At 48.5% G+C, this 15,887-nt stretch overlaps 2 protein-coding genes across 9 annotated transcripts in view; one reads left to right on the top strand and one right to left on the bottom strand.

Moving 5' to 3' along the window:
- The window catches only part of MYO15B (myosin XVB), a 45,716-nt gene extending 33,524 nt beyond the window's left edge, over positions 1 to 12,192 (top strand). The window contains exons 43-65 of the mRNA XM_050714441.1: positions 261 to 370; positions 949 to 1,008; positions 1,229 to 1,304; positions 1,828 to 1,946; positions 2,413 to 2,531; positions 3,004 to 3,145; positions 3,282 to 3,393; positions 3,724 to 3,884; positions 4,160 to 4,272; positions 4,392 to 4,455; positions 4,700 to 4,772; positions 5,119 to 5,195; positions 5,588 to 5,664; positions 6,243 to 6,373; positions 6,989 to 7,083; positions 7,402 to 7,479; positions 7,798 to 7,906; positions 8,255 to 8,403; positions 8,798 to 8,925; positions 9,741 to 9,874; positions 10,344 to 10,477; positions 10,942 to 11,082; positions 11,370 to 12,192. Of these exons, the coding sequence (XP_050570398.1) occupies positions 261 to 370; positions 949 to 1,008; positions 1,229 to 1,304; positions 1,828 to 1,946; positions 2,413 to 2,531; positions 3,004 to 3,145; positions 3,282 to 3,393; positions 3,724 to 3,884; positions 4,160 to 4,272; positions 4,392 to 4,455; positions 4,700 to 4,772; positions 5,119 to 5,195; positions 5,588 to 5,664; positions 6,243 to 6,373; positions 6,989 to 7,083; positions 7,402 to 7,479; positions 7,798 to 7,906; positions 8,255 to 8,403; positions 8,798 to 8,925; positions 9,741 to 9,874; positions 10,344 to 10,477; positions 10,942 to 11,082; positions 11,370 to 11,429 (2,462 nt within the window). The 3' untranslated portion in view covers positions 11,430 to 12,192. The remainder of the gene's footprint in view (positions 1 to 260; positions 371 to 948; positions 1,009 to 1,228; positions 1,305 to 1,827; positions 1,947 to 2,412; positions 2,532 to 3,003; positions 3,146 to 3,281; positions 3,394 to 3,723; positions 3,885 to 4,159; positions 4,273 to 4,391; positions 4,456 to 4,699; positions 4,773 to 5,118; positions 5,196 to 5,587; positions 5,665 to 6,242; positions 6,374 to 6,988; positions 7,084 to 7,401; positions 7,480 to 7,797; positions 7,907 to 8,254; positions 8,404 to 8,797; positions 8,926 to 9,740; positions 9,875 to 10,343; positions 10,478 to 10,941; positions 11,083 to 11,369) is intronic.
- A 1,128-nt stretch (positions 12,193 to 13,320) lies between these two features.
- RECQL5 (RecQ like helicase 5) overlaps positions 13,321 to 15,887 on the bottom strand; it is a 39,358-nt gene continuing 36,791 nt past the window's right edge. For 5 of the 8 annotated variants that reach the window (XM_035558615.2, XM_035558618.2, XM_050714310.1 and 2 more), the window contains 3 exons: positions 15,291 to 15,542; positions 14,698 to 14,770; positions 13,330 to 14,594 (listed from right to left, as the gene is read on the bottom strand). In XM_035558615.2, coding sequence (XP_035414508.1) covers positions 14,473 to 14,594; positions 14,698 to 14,770; positions 15,291 to 15,542 — 447 coding nt within the window. In that variant the 3' untranslated portion in view covers positions 13,330 to 14,472. Of the gene's footprint in view, positions 14,595 to 14,697; positions 14,771 to 15,290; positions 15,543 to 15,887 lie in introns of all 8 variants that reach the window. The other 3 variants (XM_035558616.2, XM_035558619.2, XM_050714311.1) reach the window with 2 other exon arrangements.

The raw sequence follows: 15,887 nt of genomic DNA, 5'->3' as shown, positions 1-15,887 counted from the left end.
TAGTTTGCCTGGGACACTGTGTGCTCCCTGTTTCTGGAGTGTTTTTATTATAAGCACTGAACTTTGTGGCTAATATACATGCTATCACTTGATGACTTTTGTGCATGCATTCATGTTAGCTGATCACTGTCCTTCAAGAGGGTTCCTTATAATAATCTTCAGTCAGGCACATGGTACCGTACCCTTTCTCTTGGTAAGTCTCTGACAGGTGACCCTGTAGTCAGCAAAGCCTGTCTTCACTGCTTTTTCTTCTCACCCAGGCTCTACTTCAATAGAAGATGATGGTATCAAGACCCAGCTGTATAAGCTAACTGCCAGTGTCAGCTTTTCCTATGTCAACCCTGCCTGGAAAATCTTTCTGCGCAAAGAGGTACAGCTGATTAGCTGAGGGCTGGCTGTACGGGGAGGGAAGTGGTCCCACATTTGGTTAAAATTGCTTTTTGTCACATGCAACCAGTGTGATGTAAGAACACAAAGGCAGTTCAGAGAGGACATCATATGACGCAGGAATAGGGAGTTACGTGTCCATCTGATAGTCAAGGAATCCAGGTCCTACTCTGCCTTGCTGACTCATGCGTCTCAGTTTTCCTGCCTGTCCTACCCTTCCCCTGTAAAGCAGTGAGAGATCGACAAATGAAGTAAATACATTGTTACCCGGTGCTTTTTTGTGTAAATAGTACAAATGTGTTTGAAATCAAGTGCACCAAACTGTCCAAAGCTCATCCCATGGTCTCACCACTTTACTTTTGATCCTTCACCCCTGTTCACATTTGGTCCTTTTGTTCCCATTTGCTGTCTCTCGTCCCTGGCTAGACTTGGAGGTTGATTCACTCCTCTCTGGCAGTAGGACACATGGATTATACAACATCCCTGGGAAGGGATGCAACAGCTTGTGCAACATCTGTAAACATACGTAACCTCAGTTTTGTATTTATCCTCCTCTTGCAGGTGTTTTACCCCAAAGAAAACTTCAGTCACCCTTATTGTCTGAACTTGCTGTGTGAACAGGTATGTACTGCTGTATGACTCAGGGACTGCTATAGAGACAAAGAACTCCATATTTACATTACATAACCTGCCTTCACTTCTGCGTCTCTAGAGGTCTTAGTCCCTTCTCCAGGTCCATCTTGTCAAGCCCCTGCTCTTTCTTCTCTTGAAGTCAGTCTTTTCAACAGCCTCAAAACACTCAGCCTTTCCATGGAAGCCTCTTTGTTTCCTTCTTTTGCAGATCATGCGCGACACCTTCTCTGATTCCTGCCTTCGGATCTCCAGAGAGGAGAAGCGCAAGATGAAAGACCTGCTGAGTAATTAACAGCCCCATCCTCCCTTCCTCCTTGTGCCCATCCCAGCATCTAGTTTCAAACAAGAAACAAACCTCCAAGCCCTTTCAGGCAGGACTTAGGGCAGAGGAGAATTGTCACTTGCAGCAAGAAAGCATGTTTGTGTTTGCTGTGTGTAGTGCCATGGTTATCTCTTCCAAATGGCCAGAACAGGGTTCTGAAATTTCTCTGAGCCAGAAAAACTTAATTATGATACATGCCTTGTGGGGAGAGGAAACTGAAGCCGAAGTATTGGATTTTGAGTTGTCCCAAAATCCAGCTGTCTTCTTTGGTGGGAGCTTGATGGAGAGGAGGAGAAAAACCTAGTGGTACACTGGCATGTGCAAGTTATTTTGGTTCTTCCCATTGTGGTATCCTTTCGCCTCTGCATGCTAATGGCTGCTCTGTAATCACTGAGTGGGAATGGTGGCAATAAATCTCCCTGGGCAGAGGGAGACTTTGCCATGTTTGTCTTGCTGAGAAAGTATCTGCTTTGTATCCCTGCTAGTGGAATTTCGGGTTGGCAATGATGTCCATTCCATTCAGGAGGATGGGATAAAGAAGAGGATTGTACTGGCTGCTCGGGATAACTGGGCTAACTATTTCTCTCGCCTTTTCCCAGTTCATGTGAGTCTTAATCTTTTAAACACACCCTACGTTTACTGTAGTTGTGTAGCTCTGGTTCACCTGGGATCTTTCTGCCCTGGCTTCCCCTCCCTTACCTGGCCACACATCACTCAGTCTTCTGTGCTTTCTATACCTTTCTCCTCTTTCTCCTTGCTTGCATATTTGCATCATTCTGATGTCCTTCCTAATCATTTCTCTGTTTGTCCAGGCTACCTGCTTGGCTGCTGACAGCGGTGTTCCTGTCCCCCTAGTTCTCCCATTTGCCTTTCTGCATCCTCAGAGTCCTGCTCCTCTGTCTCCTTTATTGAAGTCTCTGTTTTCCAAACTATTGTGAAAATGTTGCTGGGTTTGACACCTCTGTTAGCCCAGGGCCTCCTTCCTGGTGTATGTGGTAGCATCTTCCCCTCCTGCATCCTTTCCACGTGGGAAGGAGCCTTTGGTGCATTCTGCTTCACTTCTCTTACAGGGTGAAAATGGAAGTGATGTCCAGATCCTGGGTGTTTCTCACCGAGGCCTGCGGCTGCTGAAAGTAGTGAAAGCAGCTGGCTATACTCCTGAGCACCTGAAAATCCTTTGCAGCTACAGGTCAGCAGAAAAACATGGGTGGTAGTTGCAGGATGTCATTTGTCACTTGCCGGTTGCTTTCAGAGCATCAGTGGGTAGAAGGTAGACTGCAGGGGTGAGCTGAAAAATTCCCTGGCTGCACTGTGTGCTCTAGGATTGTCCTGGGCCTGTTGTGACTCACTCACCCTCCTTCTGATGAGTTTGCCCTTTCCCTTTCCTTTCTTAACCTGTGCTTTGCTTAGAATGAGTGAGTGCTAGGCATTAGTCAACTCTGTGCATGTCTTCAGAAAGGAGGTCCTCATGTGGCATGGTGAAAGCCATGAGCAGCAGCCTATGGTGTGGTTCCTCTTGTAAGAGTGCTGGTGAAAGGCCACCCTGTGAAGCATGCTGAGGCCTGTCTCCATTCTCAGTCCTTGGAATGAACTCCCATCCCCGTGCTCTGCATCCCCTAGCTCTGGCAGAAGCAGTCTGAGCACGCTGGCTGTTTTCTTAGCTTTGCAGATGTGCTGTCAGTGGAGCTGAAGGGCAGCAATGCCCTGGAGTTCTCTCTGACGACAGAACAGCTCTTTCTGCGCTCTCAGAAAGCTCCATGCATCAAGGCCATGGTGGAAACCTTCATCCAGGAGCTGAGGCAGGTGAGGGAGTGGCTGTACTGCAGCAGGGAATTGAAGTATTTTCGTACGTGGACCTGACAGGGTCCATGGGGTGACATGGTCTGGGTCTCTCATGTTTTGGGGACAAGATTTGACCTCCCCATTGCTTTTTTCCCAGGATACCAACTATGTCATTGCTCTGCGCAGCTATGTCACAGATGATAAGAGCCTTCTTAGCTTCAAGAAGGGTGACCTCATCCAGCTACTGCCCATGCAAGGCCTGGAGCCAGGTGAGGGAGTTTATTGAGATCAACAGGAAAGGTGGGACTGTGTTTAAGGGCCCACTGGGACCCACGGTGCCCAGAAGCCCTACATGCTGCTGTTGAGTAAACCAGAGCAAAGCAGACTGCTAAGGGCTGGCCTTGCCAGCCTTCAGCTCTCCAGTTCTCTGACTGTGACCCACATTGTTCGTTCTGCCACAGTTGTAGGGTATGTTAACTTAGGGTGCAGGAAAGCCTGGTCAGAGACTGATGCTCTCCTCTGCCAGTAGGATGCCTCGCTGCTTGTTTCCCTCTGTAGCTGCCATGGTTCCTGATTCCTCCTCTCCCCTATTTCTTCAGGCTGGCAGTTTGGCTCCACTGGTGGCCGCTCTGGTATTTTCCCCACCAACCTGGTACAATTGGCTGCAGCCCCTGATTACCTCAGCACCAGCATGGACAGATTTGGAGGGCTGCGGAAGAGCATGAAAGCTTCTTCAGAGGGCAGGAACACTAGCAGGGAGGTGAGTTGTCTTTGGGGAACTGCTAGGGGATACGGCTGTGTTCTGTGGGACCTGCCAGGATAGGTCCATGGCCCTGGTGTAGTGTCTGACCTCCAGAGTTAGGGGGAAGAAGATGACTGCTTAATCCTTGGAGATAGAGGCACTCAAATACTATCATAATGGGAGCAGAGGCACCACACACAGATGAGACCTTTCCAGGTCTTGCAGACAAGGAGAATGCACTCTGCAGTTCCTCAGCTGACCTTTCAGGGAGACTATGGTGTCTGTCCCTGCAGGGCTCTGTTCCCAGCGTGATATCAGAAAACAGCAGCATCATGTCAGTCCCTGCTGGTGATCATTATACCATGATGGATTTTGCCGCAGCCTACTTCCGAGAGGCTCAGTCCATGTGAGTAAGCTGTGGTCCTTCCTGAGCAGGCATACACAGGACCTGTGTAGCCTGATGCACACCAAGCCATTTCTGGGGATATTTCTTGGATTGGCTTATGTTCCTTCTCCTCTGGCTAGGTTTGGATCGAAGGGGATGCCTGCTGAAAAGAAGAGTATGGCTGACCTGGTCCACCACACCAAGGTGAGCCCAGTTTTCCCCTGTGGTTACAGCCAGAATCCCAGCTCCAGCATCACCTCTAGCTTTGTCCCCACATGGCAAAGTGCAGAGGGCAGATTTTTGGCTCCAGTCAATGCAGAAATATAGGTGACCCCTACTCCTCAATGCCGCCGTCAAGATATTAGGAGCTGTTGTCTTCTGTGAAGCCTGCAGCACAGCTCTGTGCTGATCTGCCTCCCCAGCTTACCTTTGTGTTTGGGCCCTGCAGGTCCCAATCCCGGCGTCTTTGCTCCAGTACTCTGATACTGAACTGAACGAACTTGCTACGAAAAACTTCCTAAGTAAGTATTCCTTAGGACAAAACGTGGCACAATTGATTGGGATGCTCTTGGTTGGCCACACGTGGGCACCAGAGGGGGAAAATAGAGAAAAGAGCTCCTTATACACTTCTGCTGTTAACAGCCACCTTTGTCCTGCTGAAAGCATCCAGCAAAATGCACTTTGCCTTTTGCAGAGTGTCCAAGAACACACACTGCCTGGGTTGATGCCACACCCAGAACACTTGTCCAGTGCAAGCCTACTAAAGCCTGTGGAGCAGAAAGGCCTTCAGGACATTGTGTAGTCTATTGCCTGCCCCGTGGCAGGATCACCTCTGCCTAGACCTAAATATTGTCCTTTGCTTTGCAGCTCTGATGCGGTTCATGGGAGATCAGCCAAAACCCAAGAACCAGAATGATGTTCAATGTATCCTTGAAATCCTTCAGGTTTGTGACCTTCCCCTGGGCAAGGTGCTGAAGTGCCAGTGGGAATAAAGGGCCAAGACCTTGCAGGGAAGGGGGAGGGCGGGGAGAGCCATAATGCAATGCCCTATGTGAGGAAAGGAGCTGAAACAGAGAGGCTGATTAAAAAATATGGGCAGGGGTTTGTGTGCATCTGTGCATGTAAATGCTTTCCCTGGGCTTCACTTTTTGGATGAGAGCACAACCTGCCTGCTTCGTGGGGTCTACATAGCATTACAGACCAGAGGTTGCGATGCCCAAGCTTTAAGTCACATTGGGAGTCTGCGATTTTCTGGCAAAGCTCAGGAGCTGGAAGAGAAAGGGAACAGAGATGACCTGGAGCCTCTCTGATGCTCTCTTCTCCTCTCTGAATGCAGCTGTGCAAGGAGAAGGAGAATTTGCACGATGAAGTTTACTGCCAGGTCATCAAACAAGTCACTCGCAACCATAAAGAGTAAGTACCAGCAGTGTCAGCTCCTGTGCATGCCTGGCTGGAGGGGAACTGTCTGCCTCGCTGTGTGCACAGCAGGGCTGGAGGAGAGGCTGCCCCTTAATGGCGTACTGGCCTCAGCTGCTCAGTTGCTGGGCTTCTGTTGAGCAATCAGGAATTTTAGCCAGTCACTGGGTTTGGCTTTTTTGTCTCAATGGAAATTTGTCCTTGTGTCTCTGGCTGCTGCTGTGTCAGGGCACTGGTAAACGTTTCTGGTAGCTCCCGGCAGTGGTGCTGCTCCGAGCCCTGATTGCCTTTGCACAGCCCTGGGGAATTGGCACAGCAGTCAGGACTGGACTGACCCCATGCTGCCCTGTGATATGGCAACAGTGGCATCAGAGTGGCCTTGACTATTCCCTTTCTTTGTTACTGGAGTAGCCGAATCAACCTTTCCTCAACATAAGAAAACTCTGACCAAGGGCCACCACCTTCTGTTCACTGGCACCTCCTGTAGGTGGTCAGAAGGGTGGAGGTTCACTTTGAGCTGGATGGAGCAGGAATTGTCTTGTTCCAAGGTGCCCACAGTTCTTTCTATCCCACAGGGAGAGTGTGCTGCGTGGTTGGCTGCTCCTAAACTTGCTCACTGGATACTTCCTCCCTTCCAAAATCCTGATGCCCTACGCCACCAAGTTTCTGCAGCAAGCCAGCAGTGATCCATCCAGCACTCACCATGGTATGGCTGTTTGTGTGTCCTGTAGAATGAATGTCTGCCTGCTTTTTACAAAGGCCTAGCGGTCAAGGAAAGGAGACAGGATCTAGGTGGGGACGTGGTCCAATTAGGAAATCTCCCTTATCTTGTCAGGCAGGAGAAATGAGCGGGATACTGAGGGAGCTGAACTTGTAGGCAAAAGTCTGCTTTGTATCGGTAGTCTTTCTGTTTGCAGAGGTCATTTTCCATTGCATCTTCACCCAAACAAAGTGGAATTGTCTCTCTCCCTGACACCTAGCCTATCCCTGTGACTTAAGTCCATTTTGGTAGCTAGATCTTGGGGGAAAGTCAGGCTGTGGTCTTCAGGGGTCATCAGCTGTGAAGTATTCGGGTTTGAATCCTCTCAGAAAAGAGGGTTCTAGTTCTGTCTTGGCATTCATGTGTACTCCTGTTGCTCTAGGCACTGTCCGGGGCTGGCTCCTCATGATCTGGACATTTCCTGGCAGAGTAGGGGATGGTGAAGTCTCTTTCCTCTCCTCATGTTGGCACTGGGTTAAACAACACAGCCAGCAAGACCCAAAACTGCAGGAGACGATGCCTAGTCATCTGCTTGGCTCAGCATTTTTTCTTTTCCTACAGATATAGCCAAGATCTGTCAGAGCAACCTGCGGAAAAATTTCATGTATGGGGGTCGTCGCCACCTTCCTTTCCTGGTGGAGTTAGAGGCATTGCTGGTACTGACGGGCAGAGGAGTGGGGATGTTGGGAAGAGAGGGAGGGCAGAGGCTTGGCAGGAGGTGCCAAGTGAAGCGTTGCTACATATGGAAGAAGTGGGAAGCAAGAGCAGTTACTGTTCCAAGAAAGGACATCAGGCATGTGTCCATAAGGGAAATGGGAAGTGAAATGCCGTGGAGTAGACAGGGATGTGGGCAGGGAAGAGTCAGGTACTGTGGGCAAGTAGTGGGAGGATGAGATGAGGAGCGAAGAGGGAGAAAGGGTTGTGGGGCGGATGGGATCCTGTGTGTCTTGCTGCCTAAAGACTGTCCTTTGCAGAAAGGACGTGGTGCCCGCCGGCTAGAGATATCGATGCCTGGAGGAGTGGAATACGTTGCCCGAATCAGGACATTCACTGTGAGTTTTCTGCTTTGCATTTCTCCATTCATCTGGACTTGGAGCAACACCACAGAATTTGCTTAGCTGTCAGCCCTTGGATCTGTCCTACGCTTCCCCCAGTTCTGTGATGGTTTCCCACGCCCTTCCTAAGAATCCCTACAGTAGCCCATCTCTGTGGAGCCTGTGCAGCGCTGGGATGCCTCACCCAGCCTGCTTCTCTCTGCAGCGGCCAGAGCTGTACTGCTGCCTTCCACCAGGCCCAGTATGTCTAACTGTTCTGGGGCTGAACTGGGCTTGCCTGGCCATGGTACTTACCTGCTTTTTTCCTCGCTTCAGGTGGTCAAGGAGCTCATGCAGGAGATCTGTGAGCAGATGGGGGCAGGCGAGGCAGAAGAGATGCAGGAATTCGCTCTTTTTGCCATCAGGAGTGCCAGCAATAATAATGGCAAGTAAAGAGAGACTAGCTCTAGCTTCTTTCTTAAAGCAGTGTCTCCAACAGCGAGAATCACAGCTACTTTTTCAAATAGATCCCTGCCCTTTCTGGCTCTGGGGAGGTTTTTCTTCAGGAGTTAACCTCTGTACTAAGGTTAGGGATTGTGCCTTCTCAGGGGCTGTGTTGCTTGTTCCTTAAAGTGGTGTATGTCTTTGTGGGGTCTGTGTCCCTTTGATGCTGGGAGTTGTTACGGGCAGGGTGGAACAGAGGAGTGCAGGAAGGCTCCTTTCCCAGGTTGTGGAGCTCAGCTCACTGTCTCAGCACCAAGAGTGACGACCCTCTCTCTGCATAAATATATAGGTAAAATGGTGAGGCCGATGAGAACAGAGGAATATCTTCATGATTATTTGCTGGAGGACGCGTTGGTGACTGTGAGTTTCCGCAGACTCATCTGGAAGACACCTCTGCACTTTGAGAACAAAATTTATATTGATGTCCATTATGGACAGGTAAGCAACAAGGGCACTGCGAGCACCAGGAACCTCTCTAGCAGGGGCAGAATTAGAGGAGAGGCCAGTGGGGATGTCCCAAAGGGGCTGAAGAAGTGTGAGGGCTTTGGCTGATTGGCTTTGCATGCTGTTTCTGGGAATGACTAATAAGTGATGTAAGTGATGCTATGGAGGCAAACAAGGCGGTGCTTGTGTGGCCCTAGCCCAAGAGCTGTACTGCTCCAGACATGCTTTGTGCAGTTCTGCATGCTCGTCCTGAGCCCAACAAGTCTTTGTTTTAGAGTTATCAGCCTGAGCAATCTGTGAGGCAGGATGTGGGTCTCTGCAGCCTGGCGCTGCCTAGACCTGCCTGCACCTTCTGTCAGGTTTAACAAAGCCTTTCCTGTGCTCTCAGATGCTGTGGGATTACCTGAATGGGAAGATGCTGCTGAGCTATGATCAAGAATTGGAGATGCAGGTGGGCATTTTGGTTCTGTTCCAGCACTGGGCCAAAACAGAGCAGGAGAGTTCTGTTCCCTTCAGGTATGTTTGTCTCAGGGTGGTCTCTGTTGGCACCACATGGGTTAGGGGCAGGGGCCTGAAACTACTCTGGATAGTTAAGGAGTGGACAATTCTGGAGAGCTTAAGTCATTAATGAATGTAATTGAGTGTCTGACTCCTTCCTGTAACCAAGAAAGTTTACCTGCTGTTCACACTCCTAATGCAGACCATCCCCTATCCATGTTTCCTTTTGTGACTCTTGCTGAGTTCAAGGCATGAAGGTGCCACAAACATTCCTTTAGGCTGCCATGTGTTTGCGGTACCAAGAACAAAGTGTACGAGCTTTCAGCTGTAGCCATGTAACAGAGATGAAGGTGTGGAGGTAATATCACCATCAAATCCCCTTACAGCATCGGGGCAAGGGTAGAACCCTGCTGGGTGTGGGAAAGTCTGCTCTGTGTAGTGCTATGGCAGCACAGGGGCAAGACAAATAGTGTAAGGTGTTTTTCAGCTGAGACTGCCGGTGAAAGAAACACCCTGTAGCTCTACTTATATGCTACAGTTCTTGCATGAAGAGCTCCTGCTGTCTCCAGAAAGGAGGGATTTCTGTTAGCGTATTAGTCAGTGGTACACAGCCTTCTCTGTGGAAATATGATGGTCTCAACTGTCTCTGTTTCCTCCCACATTAACCAATTTAGATGTGACCCGTTGTGCTCTTCTCTCTCCCCCTCCACCCTTGCCTCCGGCCCCTCTACTGAAAATTGTTGCCACCTCCCCTCCTTTCTCTAACTCCCCCCTGGTTTATCTTTTGATTTTGGCTGGGCAGGGGGTGAATTACTCTCTGCTTTTTGGCACAGGGAGGAGTTGAAGGAGTACATACCAAAGCCTTTGCAGTCCCAAATCAACCACCAGAGTCTGCAGAACCATCTTGGGATGCTGTTGAGAAACAGGCAGCCACTCCAACCACTGGATGCAAAAATCCAGTTCATAGGTGAGGAGACATCCAGATCTACTTGGGTAGTAATCTGTTCTGATTGTGATGGAAGCTGCCTCTGAATGCATTTTTGGGACAGTTGATGAGGTTGGCAAGGATCTTTGGGGCTTGGAATGACCCATGACACATGACTCCCTGAGAGCCTTTCTCTGCAGACTGGCATATGCTCCCAAGCATGGTCATCATGGTAGAAGTCCCACCTTTTGGTAAAAGTCTGCAGAAAACTTTCAGAGCCCTGTATGGGTTGTGCTTTAATTGATATTCTGTCTGCACATCTGCTTTCTGTTCTGAAAAGAATGGCGCATCCGTCCAGGCTGCTGACAGTTAAACACTAGGAGTGTAGGGGTGGTGGGAGAAGTCAATTGCACTAAAAAGTGCACCTGCCTCTTTTGACCACCTTAGGCAGGTGCAGTAGATTGCTGGCTGGAAGCTGCTGCCTGAATGCCACCTTTTTGCTTTCTTACAGAGCACGTGATGAAATTGCCCTTCTTTGGCTACAACTTCTACTTTGTAGAGCGGGTGAGCGACAGCACAATCCCTGTGCCCTGCTATTTTGGTGTGAATAATGAACAGATCGTTGTGGTGGATAACATCACCCAGGTACGCCAGATAATTCTTCCTCAGTGTCCAAAGCCCTGATGTCTTTCAGGTGTTAGCTCTGACTTTTAGGACTTGTGCAGGAAGAGGCTGTATTTATGTGCATCGCAGCCATTCACTCTAACAGCAGCCCTAGCCCAAAGCCAGTGACAAGAGCAGTAGAACAGTCAGTAGTGGCGTGAGCTCTTTTGCGAGTCCAGCAGTGATCATGCAAACAAGCATGGTGCACAGTAAAACTAAGTGTAGAAAACACATTCCTATTCGGCCTAGTCTTGTAGGAGTTCCAGGGATGCACTGGCAGTGGAGCCTAGCAATTACTGCAGCCCTTCCGTTTACTCTGCCCTGTGCCCTAGTCTGCTTCAGCTTTCAAGAAATTCTTGAGATGAATCCTCCTTGGCCAGAATCAGATCATTTTGCTCTTAAAGGACTGCACCAGATAATGCTCTGTGGCTTTTTTCCTTACGCAGGCAGTCTCCCACGTCATCCCACTGAAAGAGCTGCAGAAGATGCGAACCCTGCGGCCTACCTCTGATGGTGGGCTTCCCGGCATAGAACTGAACTATGGCTCAGCTGCCAGTCCCAAGTCTCTGTGGCTTGAACTGTCACAGGTGAGATGATCAGCCCTGACACACAGCTTCCTCCGGGCAATTCAGAAATTGCCCTCTACTCTCCAGCTGAGCCTCTGCTAAGAGCCTGCTGTTCGCTTCTGTCCCGGGGTGGATGGAGACACTGCATTTACCAGTTCCCAAAGTGCAGTTTGAAATCCCAGTGCCTGCTCGGTATTTAATTATGGGACGTAATTTATGGGAAGATGCTTAATTATGGCAATATTCAATTATGAGAAGCAGTCATTTCCGGGGTAGAGAATGACTGGTACTGATTTGTGTTTTGACAGGCTAAAGAAATGTATCACACGGTTGTTGTCATCCTGGGTAAAACAGATTTTCATCGCTAAAGCCTAAGGAGACGAATGACCAAGCAAAACAGCACCAGTTTCCTTTGAGCTTGTTCAGTGCTCCCTGCCTGTCCCCTGGAGAGGTCTGTCCCAGAAATGTCCGTGATCTCAGACAGCTGCTTTCTAAGACTGCCACCACAGTGATGGTGTGCTTGTTGATGGACTGGGCTGTAACCTCACCCCTTGTGACCTGCTGTTCAGTCGCCAAGTCCTCTTCCTTGAAGCGACGCTTGCACTGGTTGAACAACCCACAAGACACCCTTTCCACTCCATTGCTTCTTCATAGCCTGAGCCAGCACAGAGCAGCTGAACAGATGCAAGCAACTGCCTGCAAGCTATGCACTGTGGGACTGTTTTTTCTTTTTTTAAATTAAGGCTCATGAGCAAAGACTGATGCTTGCTAGAGATTTGTGTATCAGAAAGCAAAGCCAGGGTTATGAAATGACAGCACTGGCTGCTGCCATTTTCCATAGACCAGCTTCTTCTCTCTATCAATACGCGAGACGCCCTGTAGCAGGGTTTGTGAAGCAGGAGCTTGTAGACAGCATCTTAATTGCAAAGCAGATCAGTGTTAACATACAATTGTGTTAAAAGTGTTAATATACACTTGCTACATCTGCTAGGACACAGATTGAGCTGCAATGGTAAGAATGTTTATTGTTAATTAATTTCTTACTGATGTATGCGTATACTTATTTTTCCTTCTGCTATAAAGAAGTCAATCATGTCCATGAAGCTGTCATACTTGCATCGTGGTGTCATGCCCATGGAGAAAATGTATTCGAGGGGAACGGGTATTACAGTACAGGAGAGTGTCTTGAATTGTATTAAAACACTTAATTTATTTTTATTGCTACAGCTATCCTACTGAACTAAAAGGTTTATTACAGGAGACTGTAATAAAATAATTGCATAATAGCTACTTTGAAGCTATGAGATGACACACACTGCTTTACATCTAACCTGGGATGAGTGACCTGCAGCTAACTGGAAAAGCTGGAGGAAAAGGTGGTCGCTGTTGACTGGAAAAGGGATCCAGAGTTGCTTAATGCAAGCCATGATGCCCAGCTTCTTGCTGGTGAGCTGATGCCAGCAGTAGGCACAGTAGCTTCCCTGTCAGGAACTTGCCTGCAAGTGTTGCTTGCTGTGGCCAGGGAGGTCCTTGCTGAGGTGTGTACTGCACCTTCTCCCTTCACCAGTACTATCGCAAGGCTAGGTGAAGTGCCACAGCAACATGAAAGAAAGGAATAGAGACCATCTCTGAAGCTTAACTCATCCTTATTGCCTTTCTCTTTCTGAGCTTTTGCTGCCTTACGTAGAAACGCAACTCATCTGAAGAACTGCTCTGCGTGGTGATTCAGCACCGTGCTACAAACCCCCCCATGCCCTTTTGGACGTCCTCTGATTTTACGATTTGCACAAAATTTCTGAAAAGTTCACCCAGGCAGCAGCTGAACTCTACAAGCACTGAACGCTGGAGACAGTAACCTTATATGGGGGTTCCTGTAGATAGCTGATGTAACAAAAATTGTAATGGGAAGGTGAAGCAGAAACCAGCAGGCAGCAGCTGAAAAAATAGTTCTTTGTATAAAAGGCTTCTTGTAAAAGCCCTTTTGTCCTCCCCTTGAGCAGAGAAAGCTGAAGATGAAAGTGACTTTTGAGATAAACATTTCCAGGTTCTTCTCCTCCTGGTGCTTAGCTAGAAATATCCTGCAGCTATTGGGGTTGGAGGTGTCTGCTGCTACAAACTTCCCACCCCTCCCATCCCAGGCTTGCCTGCTCAGATAAAAAGAGCAAGCTTTCATGTCTAAGTTTACAGTGATGGAGTCTTAATATATCTAAGACCGGTCTATATGATAGGTAAGAAAAAACTTCCAGGAAGAGTCCACAGCTGCAATAACACTGTTTTATTGTCAGTTCTGCACATACCCTTCAGCACATAAAAATAATCATCTGGTGAGTACAGTAATTCAAAAGCCTGTTTCATGGCTTCTCAGGCTGCAGATTCCTCTAGCAGCAATACTGCCTGAGGCCACCAGCCTCTGTAAGCACGGAAAAAAGACAGAACCCAACTAAAACCCAAGAGAAAGGACTTGTGCCAGGGAATCAGGTTATTTCAAGCCCACTGATACCCTACAGTTCAGGTCCTTACATAAATATAGCAGCAGAGGCACCACAGTGTCAACTTGAGGGCCACAGCAGTACATTAACCAGTAGTAACAGCAACATTGCCCTCTGTACTGCAGGCTCTGGGTGAGGCACAGGGAGCAGATATGGCTTTAGGGGTTACAAGCAATGCTGGAAAAGTGTTGGCAACCTTGGTGCCACTACTAGAGAGGTTAATACCAAGACAGCATCACCACTTAAGTTAAAGGGCAGGCAGAACCAGACACAGTTAAAAAAAAAAAAAAAGGAAGTTGGGATTAAAACAAAAAGAATCTGAGTTTCTCTACCTTCAGAAAGTAGGCATTGCCTGCAGAGTAAAAACAAAACACTCCCCTGCTGCCCGCCAAGGAAAAACATTCCATCCAGGTACTTAAACATCAAGTTCAGCATTAGCAGCCCTGAGCAAAAGCATGTGAACTCATTTGTAGCATAAGGCTTCTATTGGTAACACAAATAAGAACTAAGGGATGGGGGAGCAGGAGGAGTAGCCATCTAGGAAGCAAGAGGATGCCATCCCAAAGCAGAGTCCCAGATAGATGCCTTCCCAGACCGCTGCAGGGAAGAAGTTGGAGGCACTGCAAAACATCTGAGACAGCAGCCCCTAACCTACACAGCAGACGGAGACTTGGTACCTCTTGGCACAAGGTACTGGAGGACCTCGGTGCTCTGGTTAGTGGAGAAATTCTCCACAGGTTCACAGAAACTGGTTTTGTGGAAATGTGTGTCACTAAGGTGGCACTGCAGGCAGAAGAGAGCAAAAATGCAGTAGGGAAAGAAAGTTCACTTCTGCAGTTTCATAAACCCCTCCGTGGCTAAGTTCTTCAAGATCCCCTGGTCCCACTACTGGAAGAAGGAAGCGACAAACAAGATGCAAGGATCATCTCTCCGAGCTCTGCAGCTCCTGCCAGTCTGTCTCGCTCTCACATCTGACTCGTGTTTTGAAAAACTCCTTAATGAGTCTCTGTGCTTCTTCCTTCACTGCAAGAGAAGCAGCATCACCTTTGAGATGATACTTAAGACATCTGCCCCCTCTAGAGCCATCAATTCATTTAGCATCACAAGAAACCAAGATTCTTGGTGCTCTCTACAGCTGCCAACTCACCAGTCTTGCGGGCAGGGTTCTGATCTTCAGTCAGTAAGTGAGACAGGTGCCGAGCAAAGCCCTTAAACAGATCCTGCAGAGAGAGGGAGGATAAAGAGCAGAAAGCAGACATCAATAATTCACCAGGCTTAATTCTGCATTTGTCTTGCCCTTAGTACAGGCTGGCTGTAGCACAAACCATCCACGGAATTATACCACAGGAGTGCTACAAGCCTGCAAATGCACTGACCCCGTAGTGCTGGAGGAGCACGCTCGTGCACGTGCTGCCTTGCAGAATACACCAGGTAAACCAGACCAAAACCGAACCTGTTCTGTTACCACTCCACAGGTAGGAGTTCCTAAAAACTTACCAGCGTTTAGTACGAAAACAAGAACAATCACAAGTGTGGAACCAACAAGATACTGCTCTCAATCACACGCAAACCCTTGCTTGCAAGAGGGGAGTTGCTGCACCTAGTCACTAAACCAGCACACACCAGGATGTGACTTGGAAATTAAATGTGGTATCCATACCATCGTTCTCTTCTTAGGGCCCCAGATAAGTGGAGAGATGCAGTCTCCTTCTGCTTGAGAGGGTTTTGAGCTGTGCCTACCTTGGAAGCAAATTTGCCGCCCTTGTAGAACGGGGTCAAATATTTTACAACGATGTCTGCTGTCTCTTTGAGGGACATGCCTTTGGTCGCTGGCTGTATGGTCTTGCTGGCTCCTTCTTTATCACACTGTGATAAGTTTGGATCAAAAGTCACCTTCTTCTTCGTTGGACCAACACTTTTGCTTTCTGGCTGGGACAGAATAGAAGATTTTGCTGCTGTCCGTAGCCGCTTTGTTGCGGGACTTTCCATATCCTGCAGATGGAACAGAAGAAAACCTAAATCGCTAATTCCTGCAGCAGCATTACACTTTCAAGCAGCCACTTCCTCCTGAGAACATGAATCTCTGCAGCATCCTGCAGACTCTTCCTATAGTGGATATCATGCAGGAACCTATGGACCTTCTTGGGGACACGAAGCTCTGCAGACACAATACATTTTCCCAAATAAAAGGGGCTTTGAAAAAAACCCTGTCAGACTACCACCTATTTCCCTATACTCTCATTAGGGCAGCTAATTGCTAGACCCAGTTTTATACAGGAGAGGCTCACAGGAAAAGGTTTCCCAGGATGTTTGCTGAGCGCACACCCCTCAGGAAGA

This window comes from Cygnus atratus, chromosome 18, assembly GCF_013377495.2.
Source record: "Cygnus atratus isolate AKBS03 ecotype Queensland, Australia chromosome 18, CAtr_DNAZoo_HiC_assembly, whole genome shotgun sequence".
In the NCBI taxonomy this organism is placed as follows: Eukaryota; Metazoa; Chordata; class Aves; order Anseriformes; family Anatidae; genus Cygnus; species Cygnus atratus.
This window is presented reverse-complemented; position numbering and strand designations above follow the sequence as displayed.